The following is a 20,687-nucleotide window of genomic DNA, read 5'->3' on the forward strand; positions in this document are numbered from 1 at the left end:
GGGCATAATTGTGGAAGTTCCTGAAAGGTATGATTTTATAGTGATGGGGGATTGAAATAGGTAGCAGACAAAGGAATATACTGTATGGTAGTGAGGCACAGGAACCATGAATGAACAGGTTTAGGAACCAAGAATGATTGCAGGAAGAAAGCATTAGAGGCAGGAGACAGGGGTTAATCACCGTGAACACTAGTATTTGTATCTGCATGTGCGTCAGTTAAAAAGGCTTTTGCATGAATGTATATGTCACTATGGGTGTAGCTTTGCATAAATATGTTGATCTTTTGGATGTTTTTGTTCTCCTTTATGGGTGGTGACCTAGCATCCCACGCCACAAGGCCTTGCAGTAGCTTGCTGGGTATTATGTAGATGTAGAACACTTGCTTTAGACACCACAACAGGTATATTTATACATGGAAAATGCCTGGGGATTCAGAAATATATCAGTTCGACTATATTAAGGTTAGGCACAGATTTAGTCACAGCATGACTAAAATGCACAATTTCCCAGTGAGTTGATAAGGACGCAGATCATTATTTAGTAATAAAGAAGCATAACATCAGAATCAAAAGAATAAAACACAGAAGAAATAGAGTGTAAAAGCATTAAATGAGTAAATAAGAAAGGAGCATTAGTAGGCCATAGAGACAATTATGACTTACCATAGAGAGACAGTAACAACAGAAGAAAAATGGGAGCATATCAGAATAAGGAGAGCAAAAATTGGCAATGAATCTATACGAAAATTAAATAAGAAAAGAACAAGTAAAAAATGAATTAAGGATAAGATGATTAGAAACATTGATCATAGAAGGAAAACGAAGAAAATAAATACAGAGTTAGGTAGAAGGAAGTCCCATAAATTGAATAATAAATTGTTGTGGGAAACTAGAAGAGAGAAAGAATCGTGACGGAAGATGCATTGAGATTATACTGAATGTTTACCAATGAAGGGTAAAATAAGTGAACTATATAGAAAGATGAAAGATCTATGAGGAAGTGAGAAAGAGAAAATCTGCACAAAAAATCAAAGGTAAGTCTGATAGAGTTAGAGATATGGAAGGTATATATACGGTACCTATACAGTAAAGAGAAGCCAGCAATTTAAGACAGAAAGACAATATGACATATATGAGGATAGCATAGGTCCAGGCATACTTGATGGCAAGATAGTAAGGGCATTAAGGAAATTGAAATCAAATAAGGCAGTAGGGGTAAACACCATTCCCGTGTCACCACGGGAAAGGTAATTTAAAGGTAAATAAAAGGAAATTTAAAGGTTTAGGAAAAGGTGGAAGGAAGAGTTTTCACGCACTAATCCATAGAATTTATGGGGGAGGAATTCAGCTGAAAGATTACGTCAGATCATTGTTAGTTCCTATTCCAAAAAAGTCAATGGCAGCCATATGTGAGGAATGAAGAACAATAAGTTTGATTTTACATTAAGCTAAAGTGGTTCTTAGGACCATCAATAATAGGAGCGAGAGCAGGGCAAATGATTGCTAAGGGGATGATCAGTTTGGGCTCAGGAAGGGGAGAGGCACATCTGATGCAATAGCAGTAATGAAGTCATGAGTAGAGGGGAACACAGAATATAATCATGATGTATTTGTTTGTTCCATAGCTTTTGAGAAGGCATTTGATGGAGAGAAGAAGGTAAAATTAATGAATGCATTGCACAAAATATGAGTATATTTGAGGGATAGGATACTCGTTCCCAGTTGGTACATGCCTCAGAATGCTCAGGTGCAAGTGGAGGATGGAGGGCCATGATGGTCAGTATTATGAAGACGGGTGAGACATGGACATCCATTATCACCTTACTTTTCAACATGCATGTGGAGGAAGTAATTAAAGAGGCATGGGAAGAACTGGATATAAGAATGAAAAACAAGAGGACATTTCATAAAATCAAATAGATTTGTGGTTGATCAAGCTTTATTCTGCAAGTCAACCAAGGGGTTGCAAGCATTGCTGAGATCATTGGAAATTCAGTGTGAGATGTATGGGATAAGAATACATGCCAACAAAACAAATGCATTGCATTTTTACTGAGAGAGAACATTTTAATTAAATATTAAAATGGGAGTTAATAAACTAGAGCAGGTGGGACAGTTTACTTATCTTGGAAGTGTTTTGGGCTGAAATGGACGAAGCAGGAGAGATTAGATGAAAGAGACATTAGGTAGAAATGTTAAGAAATGGCTCTTCAAAACTTTGTTATTTAGTGTGGCGGCTTTTGGAGGCTTTTGAAATAAGGGTGTGGAGAAGGATGGACAGAATGAACTGGACAAAAAGGAAAACAAATGAAGAAGAGGCTCGCATGGTGAGGGAGGAAATGGGATTGCTGGGAGAAATCCAAAGGAGACAGGAAAGATGGATATAGAGTATTTTCATTAGCAATGGAATTGGAAATGAAAAATAGTAACTTTGCGATACCACTGAAAATTTAATATGGGACGACCCAGGTTTCGACGTTAAACATCATCTTCAGGTGATAACTCTGACAGGCATCCATCTATATATATTACACTCCGGTAGGGGCAGGGAGGTGAGCAGTCGTAGGGTGGGTGGGGGAGGGAATTGAGCAATGATAGTTAGAGGGAAAGGTATAAAACATGAGGCACCCTATGAGGAGTATTCCTCCTAATGGCTGAGAAAAGTGGGTGGATTTTAACAGTTCATAGCCATAAATGCAAAAACCTTTAACATATCTCTGAAGTCAAGCGAGGGTGTGGGGGAAGTAGAGGGGTTCTTACCCTTACTAGCGCAGGTATCGAGAAGTGGTAAGTTTAGGAGAGGGGAGTGGGAGGTGTATGTGCCATATCCTGGTCGCAGATGCTGCATGACATCTTGCAGTCAGTGGCAGCTAGTGTAAAAATGGTGGGTGTGTTGCATGGGTATACACAAGATGAGCAGCTATAAATTGAGTAGCTTCAGGCGTGATGTGGTGGAAGTCGAACATAATGAATAACTGATCGTAGCACTTTTCCACTTGATAAAAATATTTTTATTTACGACCGGGTTTCGATGTATTACATCATCATCAGGTAATCAACTGAAGTTGTGTTCAAGCTTATATACCTTCCGGAAGGGGTGGAGAGGGCGTGGTAGGAAACGAGGGGGGGGGGGGGTTGGAGAGGGGGGAAAAGGAGGGGAAGGGGGTGAAGGGAAAGACAAGGGAGACATTTACAAGAAATAGCGGAAACAGCATATTGACCTTGTTAAAAAACACACACAGTTTATAGTCTTTAGGGTTCGAAGTGATCTTATTGGGTGGATGGCGGCAGTCTCCAATAAACCATCGGTGGCCGGGACGGAACCAGTAGACCAGCTGGGTTTGGAGGCCAAGGATTAGGCCCTTCTGGAAGAGTGGTGGTGGAATACCCCCACTTAACTCACACACTGGAGGGGGAAGGGGAGGAGAAAGCACTCAAGGAAGGAGGTGGTTGTGTGTCATGCGTGGTCAAAGTTTACTATATGATCGCCAAACACTTACTCGAGACTCACCACACCTGTGAATTTAAATTAAAAGTGCTTCATGTGTCAAATAAATACAGAAAATTAGACGCGTTGGAACAATTAGAAATTGTCCAACGAGTTAAAAAGGAAACCCCTCTTCTCAATGACATGCAATTCACTTCGTCCTCCCCGTCCTTTCCATCAACTTTCGTCAGTAAACTTTGACCACGCGTGACACACAACCACCTCCTTCCTTGAGGCCTTTCTCCTCCCCTCCCCCCTCCAGTGTGTGAGTTAAGTGGGGGTATTCCACCACCACTCTTCCAGAAGGGCCTAATCCTTGGCCTCCAAACCCAGCTGGTCTACTGGTTCCGTCCCGGCCACCGATGGTTTATTGGAGACTGCCGCCATCCACCCCACAGGATCACTTTGAACCCTTAAGACTATATACTGTGTGTGTTTTTTAACAAGGTCAATATGCTGTTTCCGCTATTTCTTGTAAATGTCTCCCTTGTCTTTCCCTTCACCCCCTTCCCCTCCTTTTCCCCCCCTCGTTTCCTACCGCGCCCTCTCCACCCCTTCCGGAAGGTATATAAGCTTGTACACAACTTCAGTTGGTTACCTGATGATGATGTAATACATCGAAACCCGGTCGTAAATAAAAATATTTTTATCAAGTGGAAAAGTGCTACGATCAGTTATTCATTATGAACAGCTATTATGAACATTCCATCGGGAATACTAGGAGCATACACCTATCAGTTCCAACTTAGCCCCACTGATTTCCATCTATTCGGGGCCCTAAAAAATCATTTTGGTGGCTGATGTTTTGAAAATAATGATGCTGTAGTCCAAGAGGATACTCGTTGGCTGCGGCAGCAAACAAAAGAATTCTTTGCTGATGGCTATCTAAGGCTTGTAAGGGACGAGATAAGTGTCTGAACACACAGGGTGAATTAGCAGAACAGTGAAATGAAGTGCAGGAAGTTACTTTGATTATTATTGCCTCTGCCTAAATACAGTTTTGTGAGTTATTTATTGACTGACTCTCATATTAGAAAAATAGGTACCTAATTTTAAAGATTATGTAATACAAGGATTCCTCAAGTAGATAGGAGGAAGTTTTTCAAAGGCCATATCACATTCCTCTGTCTCAAAATTGTGCTAAGTTACCGAAAGTTACACTTCTCAGATTATTTCATAATGGCTGATTTACCAAAAATATGTCTTTAACCTAGCACTCTTTATCAACATTTGATTACTAATTTTATGAACACATAACATAAGTTAGTTCCATTGCAACAGAGTGATGTCATTTTTATAAAGTTGATAAACTATTGTAGTTTCAGTTCCTACATTTTAAAGATGAATTCCAAGATAAAACTTCTAAAAAAGGTTCGTGTCAGCTTGATAAAGCAAAGTTGACATGTCTGATCAGCAATGCATTTTAAGAGAATGATTACTTCGGGAGATGTTTCGGAGGGGGGGAGTGATGTCATTTTTATGACAATAACACAATCTATCTATTCTTAAGCAGCCAGCTCGCTTAGGAATAGATAGATTTGATGTCAGTGAACAGAATGAGAGAATACCAGTGATTTTTTTACTTTAGCTTAATCTTCCATGACATCATGACAGCTAAACCAAGCAGTGGGTCTAGAAAACTTCAGAAGTGTGGAAGGTATTTTCTTATATGAACACAAATAATCTTATAACAATTTCTCCTATGAGAAAGTTGAAAATCATATTATATTTGGAATTAATTGCACTCGTGTAGAGACCAAAACATACCCAACAATAGATATTTATTTGTGTCTTTCAACATCATTGGATTCATTGTGTTATTTGATTATGCTCTTAAGTTTATGTCATTACTTATGCTAATTAGCATTCTATTTTATTCTCATGATAAATTTAATACTCCCATTTGTTACAAATCTTTATAAATGGGAAGCTGCCCACATGTGTGCTATATATCCATATTCTCGGAGCAATAAATAAATATAGTGTTCTAGTGCAATATGGGTACTCACACCTATGAAAAATTACACTTTCCCATACTTTTTACAATTCTTATTTTTTTACAGGATTAGAATAAAAGTTATTTAATAAAAGTTACAAAATATGGGTGAATAGAGGGAGTAAAGAGTAAGTGTGATAGAAAAGCTTGATGTTGCTAGAACAGTAAAAGAAGTTTGCTAAGGAGCATAATGAGTCTGTAACTAGAAAATGAAACTTTGAGAAAAGGGTATACTAGATTTAAAACCCAAGGGATGAACGAACTAGGAAATCTGACCACAACGATGAAGTATAAACTGAGAAGATTAAGGAATATGTTATAAAAAAAATAAAAAACTATAACTAGTTAGTATATATTACCCCCCTATGAATGTTTTGTCTGGAATATAACATGTATAAGTCTATCATACCCAGAGCGATTCTTCAGCCATTTATAGTCATGTTAGACCAATATCTCACGGAAATTGAACATTAGTTCATTAATGAAGTCCAAACCCTGATTATCATCATCACCCTCAAATAATAAGGCTACTATATTTTTTTGAGTGTGTATTTGAAGGACTTTCTAATTCAGTGGCTCAGATTTTTAAAATATGTCTATCATAAACTTCTTAAGGTTTTTTGAAATCCTTCAACTTCAAAGTTTTAGAGGAAATGTGATTTCATGATTGGAATAACACAGCATCAACAACATTTCACCCTTAAGTATTTATTCAGATCAATAACATAATGTCTCATAAATCAATAGTTTTATGAAATAATTGTTCATATTTATGCACAAGAATTGCATCTTCTTCACCTCTCCCCAACATCCTGAGTGGCATCATTTCATTTTTTATTATTAACATTTTTATAATCTATTGATGTACACTTATTGCATATATACTTCTGATATGCTTTGTACAAAGGTATTTTTAACTATTGAAAAATCAATTATTTTTTTGCAACCATAATGACCTGCTCATCATAGCTTTCCAGAAATTTTACGTTATTCCCCTTATAACTCCAAGCACATACTGTAGGAAAACTGATTTAAATAATTTTTTTAATTGCAGTAAATGATACGCGATTCTTTCCTCTTTTATGTACTGCAGATACACTATTCCATAAAGGATGGAGTCCCACTGGTATTTCCAGCTAGGGAGATTTTCAGCTTATGATTTCATATCACCATCAAGATAATCAAGACAGTCATAGTGAATGTGTTGGCCATCCTAGGCAGATGTTTAAGAACCCACATTAAATATACTGCATCTATGTAGCTCTTCTATTGCCAACACCAAAATTCAACTACTATGCAGTCAGAACTAATGAACAAGATATCAACACCATATTTACTCAACATTTTAAGAAATTTCCTGAGATGACTATCATTATAGATCACTCCTATTATGATTCCAGAAGCAGGACATCAATTGTCACTTTCATTGACCACCACATTATGTATAACCATTAACACAGTAATCAGCCCAAAGGTCGGTTTGGTAGGTGATGATCACCCACAACTCAGCCGGACAGTGAGTGAAATTCATGCATCACGGTAGGGAGACCAGTTCCTCTCCCTGTGCCGGTAATGGTTTCCCAGGAAGATCTGTTATCCAAAAAATGACATAGCTTGGGTGGAGCTGAGGGTACCCAAAGAGACTTGTCCGGGAATCGAACCCAGGTCCTCCAGTCAGTAGTCCAATGCTCAACCCCTTTACTACCACGACTCACACATTATGTACTAGGGTCCGATAATTCTACCATAAGCAAACAACTCAAATGGATGTCTATCGCATTATATGATGAAATTGTGTAATTATAAGTGTGACAGTATAATCTGAACAACCAACTGGCAATCTACATATGTAACTCAAAGCAGGCACAATTTTGGCTACATGTTTCCTAACCACTTACAGCCAACACTTTAAATTAATTACATTTCCATAATATTACATGTGGTATCATTTGGCATCCATTCAATCAAATAAATAGATTATGTGCAAAAATGGGACCCAAAATATGTAAGTTACTGAAATACCTTGAACAGAGTAATTGGTATTCTGGTACATATTTCAATAAAATCAGAAGGTTTAGAATATAGGGAAACCGACAGTGTCATTATTTTACATTTAATATCCTCAACATTTTATAATTCCACATAAGCAATATGAAGTTCATTGTCTTCAATATTTGTGTTTTGTTCCTGTACACCTTAATGGGTACATCCCTTTTTCTACGAGCCTCTCTCTCAAGAGACACTGGCAGTAATACAATAAAAAGTCAGATCATGATATAGTGATCCTGATCAATGCATTTGAGAGTAACTGCCATAAATACATTGTTTATTTTCATTATTACCTCGTTGTTCAAGTGAATACAGTAGTCTTCTATCCTTCATATCAGTGTCAATTTTGCATTGCTAAGAATGTGTTCAATTGATATTTATAGGAATGAGCTTTCACAGAAAAGACATTTTTAATAAAATTAACAGCATTGAAGGTCCTCCATCTCCAAATCCTTGTTGCTAACAAAGGTTTTCATTTGGAAATTTAACTTTGGGGCAGCTTATAAGTTAACATGAATTGAACACTCACCTGTAAGCTGGACAGCGATGTAGTCTTGGAGGCTAGGCCTGGCCACCCCCCTCCTGGCCTCCTTCCAGAGCTGTGTCTTCTTTCGAGCAAAGACAGTGGGGAGGAAGCACCAGATTCTGGATGAGTCCGGTGAGATCCTCCTGCAGTGCTCCTCAGGTACCATTCTGGAACATTGAGCTTCTGTAGTGACCGCTGCACCCGTAGCTGGTGCTCACTCAAGTGTAAGGGTGCACCCACTCCCCCGACACCTAGGGCACCCACTCCGACCTTTTGAAGTTCATTCTCTGGAGGCTGTGAATTGGCAACAAAAGGAAAATATTGTACTCCTTTTGCTTCCATCAATGGAAAAGAAATTGGGCTCACCAAACATATATTTCACAATGAGGCTTAGAAACCATGCTGAGTAATCTGTGCCAACTGTAAAGGTGTGCAAGAAGCATAGAACAATTTTACTGTGTCAAACACAATGATAAAAACACACAAAACAGAGAGTTAAATAACAGTTTTTAGCATAGATACTCAACATAAAATATCCAAAATTATCAAGAAATATTCAGTTTGTAATTTATTACATCTCTGAGGTAGTTAAAAACCAGGGCATTTTGCAGCATACAAATTAAAAAAAAAAAATTTCACATAATCGGGTCTTCAAATAACTACCGAGATGAAATTGTCACCACAGACAGTACTTTATAGTATTATTCTTTAATATCTAATTGGGAGGATTTTTATTGAAATTCTAACATGCATGTAAAAATATTTTATTTTCTATATTTATGTTCACTAAAGATTTTTTATAAATGCCCACTTGGGCATAATACAACAATAATTTCTTGACTTCACTGTCTACAATATCAATGTTTAATGTTCATACTTTATGTAAGCATTTTTATCAACCCTTGGACTCGTGACAGCAGTGATGCATTGAGCTAAAATAAGTACTTGATATTATACAAAAGAGGAAAATACTTCCCAATGAAAATGTAGGTTCTTACCTCTCATGGTTATCAAAATTAGAAAACTACAAACAAAAGTAAAACAACCTATATTGCAATCAGTGTACAATCTTGGTAATGGAAAAGATATACAGGTCATTGATTTTTCCAACTCAGACCAAGAAAGTTTTTCATGAAACTGGAGGGCTGTAATTTTTAAATATTCTTTTTATTCATATTAATATTAAAGTGCATGATATTTGCAAACTATATTATGAATGGGCACTAATTTTGATGCTTTCGAAGGCTAGCATAACAAATGTGGACAAAAAATTTCAAGCATCAATACACTTGCCCTAACTGAAATGAAGACCGAGTGGCATAAATGTGTGAAAAGAGCAAAGTTATATCAAATAACCCCCAGGAAAATTAAGTCTCACAAGCACATTAGGGTTACTTCATTATCAAGTATTCAATGAAATACTTCTTAATTATAATCTGAGAGCAACCAATTTGTTTAAAAATTTGGATTTTGGTCAATTACACTGTGATTATGCTACATTCCTTAGTAATCAATAGTGGAACCTGGCAAGGTCAAAGAGGTACGCAAGGTGTTTCCAAAAAGTAAGGTGACTATGTTTTTATGAAAAAATATTTATTTACTCTTCAATATTCAAGTTCTGCCCTTCAAAGTAATAGTAGTAATAGTTTTGAGAGTTTTAGGGTGCGTCGACAGCTAAGGTCATTTTGCACCACTCATTAAATATAAAACTAAAATTCCTTTTTACTTAGGAATAAATAAATAAATAAATACGATTAAATATAAATAAATAAATAAATAATTGTTAAAATCAAAGGCCATTAAAATTATGAGATCAAAAACTATATCTGCCTCATTAAACCAGTTGCCCTTAAAAAATTTAAGACTCGATTTATGGACTCAGAGTCATCCCCTAAAATATTTTTTAAGTCTCCCCTTATCTTCAACATGTCTCTGGTCCCTTGGTATCTTCTACATTCTGTCAGGATATGTTTTATTGTCAGGGGTTGGAAGCACTCATTGCAGCGGGGCTGTTCTTTTCCCCAACAGATATCATACACTTGGGCCAATGCTTTTTCCAATCCTGGAAGCAATTCTGATAAGCACTTTTTGGTATAGTTTTGAGCTCTTCCAGCGATTCAGTCTTTATCCCCTCAATCGTTGCAAATCACTGTCCTTTCATAGGTCTCTTCAGTTTTGGGAACAGGTAAAAGTCCCGGGGGTCAAATCCGGTGAATATGGTGGATGAGGCATAATTGTGGTGTTGCTTTTGACAAAAAATCTCTCACGAGCAACGATGAGTGAGCAGGTGCATTATCATGTTGCAAAAGCCTTAAAATTGTTTTTCCACAATTCCGGATGTTTTTTCCGTATTGCTCCTCGTAAACGACCCATAATTCCAAGGTAATATTCCTTATTGACCGTAAAACCTTGAAGTAAGATCTGCTGATGCACTATGCCACGGTAATCGAAGAAAAAAATGAGCAAAACCTTGACATTTGATCGAATTAGGCATTCTTTTTTCAGTCTTCGTTCCCCTGAGTTCTTCCATTGTGACGATTGGGCTTTGGTTTTGGCGTCATAACCATATACACATGATTCGTCACCAGTTATAATCCTTTTGAACAAATCAGAATCATCATTGACGTCATTCAACAGCTCCTGAGTGATGCTCATGCGATGGTTCTTCTCGTCAAAATTGAGCACTTTCGGAATGAACTTCGCTGACACAGGTCTCATGCCAAAACACCAGAAAATATTGTAGAGCACGAGCCAACCGATATGCCAACATCCTCAGAAACTTCTCCAATAGTGATTCGACCATTTTTCAGAACAATTTGCTTCAACGCTTCAAGGTTTTCGTCCATTGTTGACATGCTGCGGCATCCAGAGTAAGATTCATCATTGGCATCTTCTCCGCCATCTTGGAAGAGCTTGTACCACATTAAGCATTTATTTACTCAGAGCAGACTCACTGCATGCCACTGTCAACATTTCAGGTAATTTGGAGTACTTCCATTTTTTACATGAAGTTTGATGCAAATTCTTTGAACTATTTGTTTAAACAGAAAATCACCAAGCACACCAAAACACATCCAACATTTGTATCCATCAATAACAAACTAAATACGCTATATAGTTGAAACAACACAAATGTTTGGGACATGTGTACCAACACAACAAAACAAAAAATTTAAATTAGATTGTATGTTGCCCGCAAAATTTGAGAAGTCACCTTACTTATTGAACACATCTCGTATATGCTCTTCTGGAAATGTAAGCATATCAAAGAAATAAGTGGGTAGCATAACTTCTCAACCTGATATAATCGCTTTTTAATAATCCACTGCTGCTTACAGCAAAGTCTCCCCTCAACAGAACAATGAAGGATGAATGGTGGTATCAAATCTTATGCAATGATGACACAGATTGAAGCCTGACTTCATGGGAAAATAAATTAAAAAGAAGATATATAGGGAAATAGATTAAAATAAAAGAAATTAATGATAAAACGAGGAAATTCATATGGATGCATCAAATATGTAGTCTTAATCATTGTATCTTGAGAGACAGGAAGGGAAGGGGATTAGTTTCAGTTTACATCCCTCTCAAACAGCAAAAGCATTACCAGACAAAGTGAATATGCACATTACCAACCCATACTGACATATTTCAGTTTTGATGGTCGAGAAACTAAAAGATCATTTATTAATTTTTTTCAAGGTCTCCAATGCAGAAAAAAAACATTATCAAAGCCGTGTTGGCAATGGATTCATATAATAATTGGAGAATCAGGGGAGGGATGGCTAGCCTGAACTCAATTGCTTTCTTAGAGGATAGTGAACTGCTTACATACCTACTTACAAACCATATATTATATTTACACATACTTAAGAAAAAATTTGAAAATAACTTTTTTTTCAGCAGTAGTTTTTATACAGCAGTAGAAAAAGTTTCTACTACTGTTGAAGTTAATATAAAGAGGAATTGAAAGCATTTAAGTTCAATCCCAAAATTTATAAGCATTTAGTACGTTTTACGAGATAAACTTTGATACACTTTTTTACTAAATGTTCATTTTTATTAGTTATGCATAAAAAATTATCATATATTCCAAAACACTATCTGTAATTGCAGTCTCATGTATCACTTTTTATGACTGAGGATTCCTGGCAGCATCAGTATAATGTGATAGGAACTTTAATATGGCCTTCATACCATTGAAAATGTCATGTTAAAATTAGATTAAATTTATTCATATAACCAAAAGAAAATGTAAGTATTATGAAAAATTTCATTAATTATCAATCAGTTAGTCTCCACAAAATAATTATATTAAAATTTATTAAAATATAGAAACAACTGATCTTAGCATATGCTTCCTGCAACCATCCCAAATAGCTTTACATCTAATCGCATTTAAGGATGCAAATGGCCTCAGTCATCAAGGCACCTAAAAATTAAATTACTAAATTAAAGGAGACCATTGCATATATATGATTTCATTATTACATGTTAACTCTTTTACTCAATGGTTGGATTTACATGTTCATGTAATGTCATTTAATATAAAAAACAAATGAAACTAAAAGCTAAACGCTTAAACTACTGTACGTAGGTGTAAGGGTTAATATTTTTGAACTGCTTAAAGAAATGATGAATAATAAAAATGCTTACCAGGCCAAATTGTATCAGATAAAAAATGTAGGCATATATAACTGGACCAAGATATGTTAAATGTGACAATAATTGGAACAAAATCCCCAACAAATAAAACAAATATAATTCATTAAGGTATTTTGTTTTTCAGTGTGTCCTGGTGCATAACTAAATTTGAATCAATGATGTGAATAAGTAATATGATATGCATTAAAATGAAGCATGGATGGATAACTATGTACACGAAACACTCAACACAATGAATTACACTGGCTTGGAAAAATACAATTTATTTATACAGGCTTCAAGAAAAAGAATAAAATGGAAATAATTTCAATTACTATAGTTCATTACTAATGTAAAGCTGCCGTAGAGCAAGAAGTATTGTTCAATTTAATCATCTGCAAATATACAATGAAATCATTTCTTTCACTGTAATATAATAGTAACTCAGTAATAATTTTTCCAGAATTTGGAAATGACTTTTTAGATATGTTTTAAGAACTTGTTTAATTTGAAAATTTTCCAACTTTTTGAGTTACATCAGGTTTCATGCATATTGGAATTTATTAACATTTCTAAGGTTAATATGGCATGTTGATTTAAAATATAAGCATACAAAATCTACCACGCCATTTATAATGAAGTATCATTTGAAAAATACTGAATAGTGGCTATCTCCGACAATAAGACAGAGTAGAGTTGACAAAATTACTCTAAGGACACACCACGTTACAAGTTACTATACATTTTGCAAATATGAATCATGCATTACCAGACCAAGTTGCAAATAATGCCCCTCAGTAATTTATAATGTTCTGAAATCAATTTCAAACAAATCAATTGGGAAATATAATGCATCCTCTTATTGCCACCTTTTATGTTACTATCCTCAAACCAAATAAATATGGACTTATGAGTTGCACCCAACTTTTGAACAAGTTAAGTCACACAAATTTTCCTTTCTAAGAGTCATGTAGAATAGATGACAAAGAAACACAATTACAGGCTAATTAACTGTTAATACAATTATTTTATTTCAGCTTAAAGTAGATGTATCTTTAAGTTTTCACATTAGAAGAGCCAGTAGGTACAGCATAAATGCCTATTATTATTATTACCATTTTGGCTCAGTACCATAAAGAGTAAGACAAGTAAAAAGTCCCAATGTTTTGATGAACAAGCATAAAATTGTGCGGCAAATTTAGATGTGGTGAAGCAAAATTGGCCATGAAGACAAAATATATTGACTAAATTATGGTTTAGATTTAAAGTATAGACCAGAAAAAAATTTGCATAATTAATACCTGAAATATAATCATTAAGAATTATTTCATGGACCAAGTCTGATAAATCTAGAATAGTAGAGAACAATGCCCACAGATGACTGAGAAAATAATTTCAATAATTAGAATTTTCTCATTAGGTTTGAACACAGAAAATAATTAGGATTTGTTTAAATTTCTCATTCAAATTATTTTCTCTAAAATATAACAACTTGAAGCAACCTTCATCATGGTGACTTTTTAAACACTATTATCAAAAAGTGCTGTAGGATTAAAAAATGAATGTACAATATCTTAAATCAGGACATCATAATAAATATCTACAAGTCTAAGGTGAGACAGGCTGCCTTAATATAGCATGCTGAAGAGAATATCACTAGAGATTTCAGTGCCTACTACATAAAGTTTTGAATACCTTGCCTTGGCTTTCAATTAATTTTCAATAGCAATTCAAAGAGTCTATAAAAAACGAGACAAGAAAACTCCCAATTGTGCATGAAACATACAGTGACTAGATCTAATTTCAACTCTATGAATTAGAGATGCATACAGTGCATGACAGATAAAAGGAATGGCATTTCATTGAAACATGTTGGAGAGAAAACACTTTGGACAAAAATACCAAAAAAATATTTGCATGAAGGATTTAAAATTTAGTCAAGAGGATGAAAAAAGTGTAGAAGATGAGAATTGGTAAGAGGGAAAATTGAGGAAGAACAACTATCAGGAACAAAAAGGTACCAATTAATTTTTTTCACAGATTTGCTGAAAGGCCCATTTTTCATGATGGATTGACCCAGAGAAAGAAAAAAAAGTCATCTGGACTGGGCTTGAGCCTTGGACAATGTCATTTTAGCCAAAGCAAATGCTATAAAACTAAATGACAAAGTAACCTGACTCTAAGTTTCAGATTACGATGCCTGGGCAGGTTAATACTGCCAAAAATTTACCTGGACAGCAAACAGGCTCAATACACCCAGTTCAGGAGACTACTTATCTGAGGCAATGGATCATGAAAAGGTATCAGGAACATCGGTGCGATTCTTACAGGAAAGGGGGAAGTGGGAGGGAGAGGAAAAAAAGATGTGGATGGAATGAAGCATCATGGATACAGATAATAGAAGAATTTAGGCACAATTGGTTCAGGGTGCTTGGATCCTGGAATTGGGTGGCATGCGATGCTACAATCATATGGCAAGTTGGATTCAATGGGACCCAAGCATTTTAGCGAATTAAAAAAATGTATGTTATTTCAAATACTCGAACAATGTACGCAGTTTAATTGCATTAATAGAAGAAGAAGCATCTTGAAATAGAAAAAAAATTACACCTCCTCTGGCCCATGTTTACTAGGTTTCTGTGAATCAAAGTGATATTTTTTGTCTACAAGGTTGGCTACTTTTTTTGTGACTTTCCAGAACACTATATCTTCAAAAACCACTTCAACTTCATGCAAATTATCATACATAATAATGATATCAGAGATAATATTGTGTGCAATAGAAGACGTGACCACCAAAAGCATAATAAAGTGCATGATCTGGTGCTGAATATTTTTACATTTTCTACACCCTATGCTAGGAATTACATTGAGTGAGGACCATAAAAAAATACACTCAATTTTTCAGCTGGAATGAGGAAACCACAGTTTTCATTGTAATATTTGAACACTCATATTTCAAGGATCAAATGTTGGCATTATGACTGCTATCGTCCCATTGAACCCACCAATAAGTTTACCAACACTCATAAAACAAGCAGGCTAAGGTAATTGAAGATATACATAATCAAGAGAGATTTGGACAGTGAAATACTAAGAGAGTGAGAGAGATCAAGAACGACAACCATTAAGATATAATGAAACAGGGACGGCAAAATTGTACCTTAATTCGTACGGTGGGTACCGCCTTGCCCTCCAATACGCATGCGCAGGGAAAAAGAGAAAAAAGACAAAAACAGATTCCATATTCATTTATTTTAATGCACACAACAACGGAAGAGGTCAAAGAGTTAAGACATAAGGTCAGGCTGATTCCAATTCTTTTCTATGGTAACCTAAACAGAAACAAAATTAATTATGGAATTTCTAATTATTAATGGGATCTAACAAATGTTTGAGAACCATAAGTGATATCCACAGCTTTTGCTTTCCTCACTTGGATACAGGAAGTTACATTAGCTGGTGTCAAATTCCAATTTATATTCCATAGTATAAATACTTAATATTTTCTACCAAAAAGCCACCCCAAATCAAATAAAATCTGTCCAAAAACACAGATCTATGATGAAGATACAGACAGAATTGCTCCACATGAAATCTATTTTGAAATATATTTACTCCATAACAAGCAGTTAAGACAGGAAATATCTAAAAGAACTACAACTATGATATTTGGTTAGTTCTATATTACTTACTACTGAACATTTTGAGCTAAGATACACACAGTAGTCATCATTTGAATGGAATATTACATATAGAAACCAGTCCACTGAGGTTGCATAACTACTTTTATACCAGATGGCTCACACAAGTGACTAATATAAGAGAAAAAGGCTCATACAGGTACCTCATTTTTTACTTCTATAATCATTGTGAATAACAACAGTGGCGAGTTATGAGTTATATGGCAGCTTTCTCATGGTGGTTTATTGAAATATATATGTGGCACTGAGCTGTGCCCACCTCTACAATGCAGAGGTGTGGCCTTACACCCTCTTCGAGGGACAAAGGGTCTGGATAGAACGAGAATGAGAGGTTAAGAAAATAGATGATGGTATGAAAAAGGACAGGAGAACTTGTGAAAGAAGATAAAGAAAAGGGTGAGACAAAGAAGGAAACATAACAGATAAACTTAAGTGGGGAAGGAAGGTTATTGTCCACACCTTGGACATTCTGAGCCTCCAAGCATGAGCCCTGCTGAAGGCATGGACCCTGATGACAGGCTACTGAATTAAGCATGGGCCAATCAGAATAATAGGTACATTAAAAACCAACAAACAATAAAATTGAACGAGTATTTATCAAAGAGAAAAATTAAACAATGATTGTGTTTTTTCCACTTCAGAGTCGCAACACTATTGAAGTTGATTTCATTGTACATATGAATACGATATTTTTCAAAAATGGCATTCTTAATCCACCAACGAGCGAATGTCAGGAGTTCCATAAATTCCTCTCAAATAAAAGATTTTTTGGAGTACATAATTAATGGAGTCAATGGTAATCAAATTCTATTTCCTCATTCTTAGAACCTTTGTACATGCAGTGCTTTCTTAAGCAACTACAGCTAAGTAGTATTTAGGTAATTTTACAATGCAAGGTAAAAAATGAATGCTTAAACATTCATCATAGATTAAGATATTCAAGACAAGTTAACTCTGCAGCAGAATAAAGCAAAATACCAAATTAAATTATGAAAATAAAATTTTCAAATCCAATGCGGAAATAAATCTTATAATTATTTTGTTAAAGATGAAATTCACCCAGCAGAAGAAAATGTAGAGAATATCAGGATGCACAATAGTCAAACATAATTCTGCAATGACTAATGCTGAAAAGAGCTCACCATGCTCCATAATAATTTTGATAAATTAGCTGATGAAAATTTAACATAAAATAGAAGTAAAATGTGCTTTGTTTGGTGCAAAAACGTCCAGACAAGTACAAAAATGACCCATCAAAAGGAGATGGGGACAGTCACTGGATACCGAATAATGTTTAGCTCAAAAGCAATGATGGAATCTTATTATGTATTCCAGTACTAAATATCTTAGCACAGTATTAAAATCCACCGATTTCTCATTAACTTTTACCTAACACACCTGCATGCCAGAAGTACAAACAGTAACAGTTAGGAGATGTAATTATTATGGTAAAATTCAGTTCAAGTTAATCACTCACTCACAATTAATTGTGATTAAGATATATAAATGAGATGAACACGCTCATTTCAAATTGGGTCTTAACTCATTGTTAGTGACAAAAATCTGGAAATCAGATGATTAAATTCATATCAAGAAACACTGATTAACTAGTGACAATTTGCTATCATTCTCCAAAGTAGAAATGCTGCTGTAGGCTTTAATGTCTGCTGACTTTGGTTTGCAATGTATAAAAGCTAACAGTCAGCACCAAAGTATTCTATTTCAAGGATGGAATAAGTATCTAAATCATCAAAGACCATAAATTTGATTACAGGGGCACCAGTTCAAATGTATTTATATAATTGTCAGGCATACAATTTTCAGAGGTTAAGCCTGGATTCTCAAGATCAAAATGCTTCATTTTTGGAATTGTAGCTCCCTTTTCCTCTCATTTTGTTTATATGCTATGAGAATAATACTTGGGAAAGGTATGTACCTACCCTCTTAAGTAAATAGGTACCTCTTCAAAATTAAAGAAGCGTAAATAAAACGTGTGGTTGGTTTATTAACTTAGCCCATACCAAAATGTGTAAGCTATGTATATACAGCTACACACTCAACATATTTCATGAATTAACGAATCTAAGTCCCTGAAGAATTTGCATTTCCACATAGGAAATGAGCTGACCATGATTCAGCTTGCACAATATCCTTCAGAGTGTGATAAACTTCACAGCTCAAAAACTATTTGCCAACACCATGACTTGAACTTGGATCGCTTGATTTACAGTCAACTACTTCAGTCAGCTAAGCTATGATGGCTAAATATACTTCATCCTATCTGATTTAATGTAGATGTTCCACAGAGGTGAAAACTTGTAAGCTTTAACAGTTTTATCAACTGCCTTTAAGTTGAGGTGCATTGGAGGATAAAGGGTTCTGATTGACCTTCTTTCAACATTTCATTGGTACAGCAGCACTTCCTGTAGTAGAGGAAAATGGCACCCCTTAAACTATCAATTTATCTTAATTGCCCCATTGTGCTTGTTAACTACTTCATGTTACCCAAATCACGACCAATTATTTGATAAGTGAATCACTGCCAACAAGAGCATACACAAAACAGTAATCCTCTTTTGAATAAACAATTCCTTTAACAAGGAAATGTAACATGGAAGTATTGACAATTTCCAATTGTAGAAAGAATTTTTATTTTCTTGGGATGCAATGCACTATTCAATTAAAGAGTCAAAAGCTGTGACTAAAACTCATCAGGCATCAGTCGCTTGAATTTATTTATTTAAAAAAAATTAATTAACGACTTCATTGTGGCAAGATCAAGACTTATAGTTCTCCACCTAAACCCAAAATTACAACCAACCCTAACCCCTTCTTTATACTTCTCCCACCTAACCCCTAAATATTTCATTAAATGACGATTACAAATACCCAAGCCCCACATGGAGGAAAACCCACCTAGACAAGGTTCGAACCTGCGAACTCTGAGTTGGCAGGCGAGGACGTTACCCTGCCGCCACCGAGACCGGCTTGAACTTGTAGAATCAGAGGGTTGAATGACTGACTAAACATATTTATTAACCTTATTTCTCATTTTTTTTTCAAATGAAAAACGATGGAAAACTGATGTGATGGAAAATATACGAGGCTGACAAAACAGTTAGTTTCGTGTTTTCTGTCACTTGTTGCACATAGGACTTTGATATTCTTTTTAAATAAAATATTTTCGCCAAGTTTCATTAGGGAAAATATTTCTGGCTAGGACGAGGCAAAAGATAAAAATGTTAGAAATGCATTCAGCCTCGGAGACAAAATATTCCTCTTTCGCTATACCTGTGCGAGATTACAAAATATATTCGAATAAAAACAATTTTCCTATTAATTCCGCCAATTATTGAGCAAGCAATGTAGTTTCCATAAAAATGGACATCAATAGGGCATTCGGAAACGACTGTAATAATAATGATAACAAGATTTATTCTATTTGTATCTTTTGGAATAGTAAAATATCTATTTGCGGCGAGTCTTTTCAAGGCGTGCTTTCTATTTGAACCCTCGGTGATTCAAAGAAAGGGCGAAACCCGCGCGTGCGCCTGGGTTGATGGGCGAGTAAAAATGGATTCGCTTTGCGAGAGGCATTTTAGGAACGTAACCCTCGCACGAAGGGGGCCCAGTCGACTCAATTGAATGCACCTGCCAATGGAATGCGATCGTGACCGATTCGAGGAGGGGTCCACAGCCCGGGAGGCACGCAAGGAGACTCCGGAATAGGGTTGTCGCTCCGATTCCAGATTCAAGCCGCGATGATTCACCCAAAAATTTAAGCGCAAATAAATACGAATGTGCCTGGATTTACAATTCGCACATCCACGTGATTACGAAAAACGGCATCATTTATTTGGTTTTGCTACTGTATAGTATTAGCTTTGCATATGTGACAGGGAAACCATACGATGAGGTTTAATAAACCTGAATTCGACTAGCGACTCCGAAGATATTCGTACAATCGCCTACGCACGCGCTGGTGTTCGCAAGAACAGAGGTTGTTGGACAAAAGTTTCTGAGCGGGAATTTCAGATTTTTTTCACTCGCCAGGCGTTCGAAAACGCAGAAAATCCTCGTCCCTTCCCTACCCCAAAGAAAGTCACTGAACACAGGACCATGGCCGACCGCGATCTCGCCGTGACGGAACCCGATCGGGTGCTTCTCGACGCCGGTGGCGGGGCGGCGGCATCGGGGCAAGGAATCTGCCGCGGCCGGCCTTTTCGAGGGCAGCCTCCCCTTAGCCGAGGGTTTGTTGAGACACATGGCGACTATTAATAG

At 35.9% G+C, this 20,687-nt stretch overlaps 1 protein-coding gene across 3 annotated transcripts in view; it reads right to left on the bottom strand.

The window, feature by feature from the left end:
• Window positions 1-20,687, bottom strand: part of LOC139693139 (proline-rich protein 12-like) — a 144,111-nt gene that overhangs the window by 54,671 nt on the left and 68,753 nt on the right. For 2 of the 3 annotated variants that reach the window (XM_071591289.1, XM_071591286.1), the window contains exons 2-3: window positions 15,866-15,895; window positions 8,062-8,352 (exon numbers count right to left, since the gene is read on the bottom strand). In XM_071591289.1, coding sequence (XP_071447390.1) covers window positions 8,062-8,352; window positions 15,866-15,895 — 321 coding nt within the window. The remainder of the gene's footprint in view (window positions 1-8,061; window positions 8,353-15,865; window positions 15,896-20,687) is intronic. The other variant, XM_071591288.1, reaches the window with a different exon arrangement.

The sequence above is a fragment of the Hetaerina americana genome, unplaced genomic scaffold (genome assembly GCF_022747635.1).
Source record: "Hetaerina americana unplaced genomic scaffold, ioHetAmer1.1.p SCAF_1, whole genome shotgun sequence".
In the NCBI taxonomy this organism is placed as follows: domain Eukaryota; kingdom Metazoa; phylum Arthropoda; class Insecta; order Odonata; family Calopterygidae; genus Hetaerina; species Hetaerina americana.